The sequence below is a fragment of the Cervus elaphus genome, chromosome 7 (assembly GCF_910594005.1).
Source record: "Cervus elaphus chromosome 7, mCerEla1.1, whole genome shotgun sequence".
Taxonomy (NCBI): domain Eukaryota; kingdom Metazoa; phylum Chordata; class Mammalia; order Artiodactyla; family Cervidae; genus Cervus; species Cervus elaphus.
Window position 1 is genome coordinate 36,243,964 of NC_057821.1, and position 6,157 is coordinate 36,250,120.

Below are 6,157 nucleotides of genomic sequence, written 5' to 3' on the forward strand. Positions count from 1 at the left end.
AAAAAATCTTTTTTAAAAATGGTACACATATCCACTTAAAAAATCTGGAGTGTGTTTTATTAAGCATGACAAAATTCCCCCAATTTTTCTCAAAGGGCTGAGATGAGGGTGAGCAGCAGGATTTAGTCATTCATTCATTTATTTCTTTATTAACAACCATTTATTGACTGCCTGGACTTCCCTAGTAGCTCAGACAGTAAAGAATCTGCCTGCAATGTGGGACACCCAAGTTTGATTCCTGGGTTGGGAAGATCTCCTGAAGAAGGAAATGGAAACCCACTCCAGTATTCTAGCCTGAACAACTCCATGGACAGAGGACCCTGGCGAGCTACAGTTCATGGGGTCACAAAGAGTCCGACACAACAGAACAACTAATGCATACACACACTGTGTGCCTAATGTGAACCAGGCACCTTGCTAGATTCTTAGAATAAGCAAAATGATCATAGCTCCTGTCTGCTGAGAAGGTACAGCCTATTGGTTGATACAAACTAGTAAATAAATTTTACTGATTTACTGCGCATAAGAGAGCATATTTTCTTTCTCCTCTAGTCTAGTGGAAGGGCAAAAAATATACAGGAAAGCGGAACATGATCAGTATGGATATAAAGTTCTCCAGGAACACCCAGAGCGGCTCTTGCCTTGAGTACTTGCCCAGGCTCAAAGAAGGCGGCAAATTCATGTAAACACAAGGACAGCATGTGTGCATAGCATGTGTAGCAGAAGCTTCTTGACTAGAGTGATGACAGTGAAGCAAAGAGAAGGTGCCCTATGTGCCCTGAACACCTACATTTTCAGGAAACTTAAAATGGATGTATGAGCCACAAGGAAGAATGTGTACCATGGATGAGAATTTGCAGAGGCATGAGAGTTGAAAGAAACAAAATTTACAACCCTCAGTGGCATCTTAGTCCCCTGCCAAAGTGACGTAATCACTGATGCTTGTGTGAAATACCAAATACTTGGAAAGCCTCACAGAAACCAGAACGCTAAATATGTCTGCAGATCACTGACAATGTGATGAACACACATTTACTTGGAATGCTTAAACAGGATCTTCAGAATATTCATGAATGCATCTGACTGAATACCCCCAACAAAGCATCAGTAAAAGGCCAGGAGGTGCTCTTTGTTCAGTAAAGTAACTAATTCTTGATCAGTAATTTTGTCACTGAGACATGCTTGTTCAGAAGAAAATAAAAAATAGCACCAGAATTATGGGAGATTTTAAAATCAAAGACATTTTTAGAAAGCAGTGTCTTTTTCAGTCCACACAACATTTCTTGGTCACCAAAGCATACACATAGGGCCTCCTGCCCAGAGGAAGAGGGGTGAGAACACAGATTTCCCATGCCTCCCTTTCATTATTGGGTTTTTGTGTGTGTGGTCTCTACTAACTCTTGTGAATCATTCTTTAGGTGCACTATTACTTAGGTCACCATTTTAACCACAATATCATAGTCACCAAGAAGGCTGCTTCCTAATAAACACTAAGGTTTTCTATCTTCAACATTTGAACAAAAAAAAAAAAAAAAAAGAAAGAAATAATACAGAGCAAGATTCAGATGGTATAATAGTAATTTCATTTTATGTCATTCAGCTTATTGAATCATTTCAGAAGATGTACCTCCATAAAAACCTTATCAAACCTGCATGCCTGCCTGTGGCAAGTATAGCGATCCATATTCAGATTTCCTATAGTCATATACTTCTTGAAAAATACTGAATGTGCAATTGTCTTCATCATTTCACAAAGTCATTTAATGACGAAACAATTGTCAAATGTTCCAAATGGTTTTTCTTACACATCTACAAGCAATGGTTGCTAATATATTATTTGCCATACAAAATTCTAAATGGTCACTTCAAAATAGTAGAGCATGAGTACGTCCATTTTATTCAGTAAGAAGTTTTATACAATGGGAAATGATAAAATAAAACTAAAGCACCCATGATTTACAATGAGAGACACCTGCCTTTGAATTTTGGTTCATTGTCTAGTTGTCTGACCTTGGGAAAATAACAACTCTGACCCTCATCTCTCTCAGCTTTGAAAGAGAGATCATAGTAGGTACCTAATTGGGTAATTGTATTAATAAAGACATTATGTATAGAATACAGTACACTGGACTGACTCATTTTAGAGACTTAGTACTAGGTATTCTCATGATTACTTGTTATTGATACGAAAATAACATTTTTTTTAAACCTCTGATTTCATGGTAGTGCTTTTCTAAAGGGCTTCCTCAGGGAAGCTCAGCTGGTTAAAGAATCCCCCTACAATGCTGAAGACCCCGGTTCGATTCTGGGTCGGGTAGATCGGCTGGAGAAGGGATAGGCTACCGTGGGCTTCCCTTGTGGCTCAGCTGGTAAAGAATCTGTCTGCAATGAGGGAGACCTAGGTTCAATTCCTGGGTTGGGAAGATCCCCTGGAGAAGGGAAAGGCTACCCACTCCAATATTCTGACCTGGAGAATTCCATGGATTCTATAGTCACAGGGTCACTTTTCTGAATGTGCAACTCAGGGGGAGAAGCTTAGGCTTGGAGCAGCAAAATTTGTATTTGCAACCTGAGCTTTCTGTGAAATGCAAGAAAAGCCAGAGTTGCTCTCTGAACCAGAGTTGCTTTCAGTGGGAAATCTGAATACTAATACCTACTTGCCAGATTATTACAATGGTTGAATGGGGCCATTCTTCTCAGTACATGGTAAACATTCACTGAATAGTAATTCCTAGTATTAATATTATTGTAAACAGAAATAGTTGAAAGGCAACGAATCATCTAGTGTATCTGCCTTGGAATAAAACATGTGTGCGTGCTAAGTTGCTTGAGTCATGTCCAACTCTTTGCAACCCCATGGAGTGTAGCTCGCCAGGCTCCTCTGTCCCAGGGGGATTCTCCAGGCAAGAATACTGGAGTGGGTTCCTCCCCCAGGGGATCTTCCAGATCCAGAGATTGAACCCTCTTCTGCTTTCTGCATTGGCAGACCAGTTCTTTAACACTAGCACCATCTGGGAAGCCCTGGAATAAAATAATACCATTTTATACAGGGATAGAAAAATAGGACTGTCTTCAGTTGTTAACCTTACTGGTTAGCAATGGCCTGGCAGGTTCTATGAGAAGGACTCGAGTATTTACTAAGTCCTTGTATGCATGCAGTGTTGATGAATACTGAAACTGGAACCCAGCCTGTGAGTACCATTAAGTAGATCCAAGTAACCCCAGATACTTGCACAAAGCATTGAAAAGACACAAAGTATTCTGCAGATACTACATTAAGAACAGGAAATAAAAAGTAACTGCTTTTTTTTTTTTCCTCCCATAGAAAGTGTTGGGAATAGTAAGATCTGGGAGAGCAGCAAGAACAAAAGAAAGACCGAATCTGTTTTTTGGCAAAGCCTGTAGAATATTAGAAACTCAGTTGCTGTCCCAGGTGCCACCATTCCAGCATTTTAAGTTCACTTCTTTCTATTCATTCTAATCAGTGGCAGTAATTATTATAGACAGAGTGAAGGGTAAATACCTTAACAGAGGTTTATCGAGGATGATTCTAAAAGATCCCTGTACATTACAAATAATTACAAATAATTGCAAATAATTACAAACACAGGATATATAGAAAACAAAGAGGAACATTACATGTAAAGGCAAATTCTTCAGAAATCAAAGGAACAGACTTGAGATTTGTTAAAGTAATCAACGGGTTTTATTTCCTCAGAACTGAAAATATTCAGATCTAAACTTCGAAAGCTACTGTCAACAATATTTCCTCAGAGCCCAAGGGAGAAAGGCATGGGTGAGAGACAAAAGATGGCGGAAGGCAGAGAGACCACCAGGAAGAGGTGGGGGAGGGGCCCCTTGTTTTCCTGACTTAGTCGGTTACACATCAGATCTGGTGACAACACTGAGGGGACCAGGTCCAGGGATGTGGGTGGGAAAAAAGGAACAGCGAAGCCTAACTACATAAACGAGCCATGAAACCCCAAGTAGAAAAAGAACCGCCTAGTTCATCTAAGAAACGGGTAACCGCAACGGTAAAACTAGGAGTGGAGGTACCTAGTTCTTTTATACCTGGGTGATGTTTATGACTTGGGAGTGGCCTTGAGGCTGGGGAAGGAGGGAAAGGGGTGGCCAGGGGTCTTCCCAGAACATCCCGTGAGCCTCTAAAGATCTAAATGGGGACAGATGTTCCTCAGCCTTACAACCCAAGAAGCTGGGCGAAGCTAAGCGTCTGCTCGCGCCGCCAACCTGGAAGTGCCCAACTTATCTGATGAAAAACTACAACTCCCATGACTCCCTGGGGCAGCAAAAGGGAGGCCCTCCCGCCAAAGCCGTTCTCTTCCTGAGAATCTAGGCCTCAGATACTGTAGGCCTGGGAGGAGTGGACGCGAGCTCAGGAAGACGCCACCCTCCTGCCACCCCCACCACCACAGCTTGAGGGCTGCCCCTGCCAGGTCCCTGGAAGTGCCCCCCGGCTCCTTATCCTTCACACCTTCCGAAACTCCCGGCTCTGATTCCAACGTGGACTCCAGAATGCCTGGGGGAGGAGGGACAGAGGGGCATCGGCAGATGGAAAACGGCCAGTCCGGGCTTCAACAGAAGCCTTGGCAAACAGTTCCAGGCAGGGAGGGGCCACGGTGGTCTCAACTCACCCCAGGGAGCAGAGGCGCTGACTCAGATCCCAGGGTGTGGGGGCGCAGAGGTGAGGGCCTGGTGGGCTGCCCCCTCCGGGTCAATCCCCGAGGGCCGGGCAGGAGAGGCAGAGAGGGCGGTGGAGAGCAGGTGGGGGAGAGGGGGCGGGGGAGGCGGTCCCAGTTTGCAGGCCGTGGCCAGTTCCCCCTGTGACAGCCAGGCCGCAGCAGGAATGGGGCGGGGGGCTCTTCTGGAAACTTTGGTGACTACTGGCTCTCTTGGCCGCCTCCGACGCCTGAGGCCTGGGCCTCTCTCTCGGCGGACTCTTCCTCTGGCTCCTGCTCCACCGCGGGCAGCCCCCAGGCCGGGCCCGGCCCGGAGGCGGCGGGGTCGTTATCCGCCTCCACCAGGAGTGGCCTTGCATCCTCAGCTTCCTGGGCGACAGCGGCCGCCTCCTTCATCTCCTCTCCTTCTTCCAGATCAGCCTCCTTGGGACGCTTGACGGTGTCCTCTGGCGGGTCCTCGGCGGTCCTCTTCAGCAGCTCCTTCTCGTTCTCCTCCTCAGCTGGCGGGTCGACGCCCAGCTTCCCTTGCTCATCGTCGTCGCCGCCGTCGGTGTGGCTCTTCAAGTCCTCGCCACCTTCGGTGGCCTCGGGCTCGGGCTCCTCAGGGCAGCTCTCCTCCAGGGCGCACAGGTAATCGGAAGCCTGGACGGTGGGGTTGTTCTCGATCTCCCACAGGCCCTCGCTGAAGCCCCTCCTCTTGTTCGGCTTGCCAAACTTCTCCTTGGACTCCTCATATGGGAAGAGGTGCCTGGGGCCCAGGAAGGCCGTCTCGTGGGTCCCGAAGAAAAACACCTGGTAGCGGTTGGCCTCGGCCGTCTGCTCGATCCTGGCGGGCCAGTGGGCGTAGCCCTTTAATTTGGCGAACACCAGGTCACCGCATTTGTACTTGCGACGGTAGAACTGCGACATGACTGCGGACGCGGCCTCGGCGGCCGAGAAAGGCGACCCACCGTGGTGAGCGCCGCGGCGGCCGCTGGGCTGAGGCTGCGCGCGCCTCGCCTCGAGGGAGGCCCCCCACGCGCCCCTGTGGGCTCAACGCTCCGGCGCCCTGAGAAGGTTCTAGTGCGAAGAGTGCAGTATCTCTATCTCGTAGACCCTAAAGCCTGTTTGGGCCCAGCATCAACGCTGGGGTTTTTCTAGAATGAGAGCTTGAGGAGCTTGGGTGTCCCGGGTGGCGGCTCTGCTGTGCCTATCCATCACTAGGCCTCGTTTATTGGGACAGCCAGAGGGGCCTAGAAAGGGAGACAGGCAATGTGGCGAGACAACGCAGTAACAGGACGAGCACCCATTTCCGTGAGACTAGTCACAGGTTAGGGCACATTTGCAGGATCGCTGGGGACCCCGATCTGCTCATGACAGGAAACTCCAGTCTCGCCTCAGGAGAGCCCTAAGTCAGTGGTTTCACCCCATTTCTGATTTCCTTGAGAGCTAACACTGGTGCCTGCAAGGGAATTCAGAAA

At 47.7% G+C, this 6,157-nt stretch overlaps 1 protein-coding gene across 2 annotated transcripts in view; it reads right to left on the reverse strand.

Annotated features, from left to right (window-relative positions):
- Positions 1 to 5,691, reverse strand: part of HDGFL1 (HDGF like 1) — a 41,857-nt gene extending 36,166 nt beyond the window's left edge. Inside the window, exon 1 of one of the 2 annotated variants that reach the window (XR_006342082.1) lies at positions 4,653 to 5,691. Coding sequence is in view for 1 of the 2 variants with exons in the window: in XM_043908399.1 (XP_043764334.1) it covers positions 4,899 to 5,606 (708 nt within the window). In the remaining variant the exon portion in view is untranslated. Of the gene's footprint in view, positions 1 to 3,687 lie in introns of those variants that run through there. The other variant, XM_043908399.1, reaches the window with a different exon arrangement.
- Positions 5,692 to 6,157: the final 466 nt, after the last annotated feature.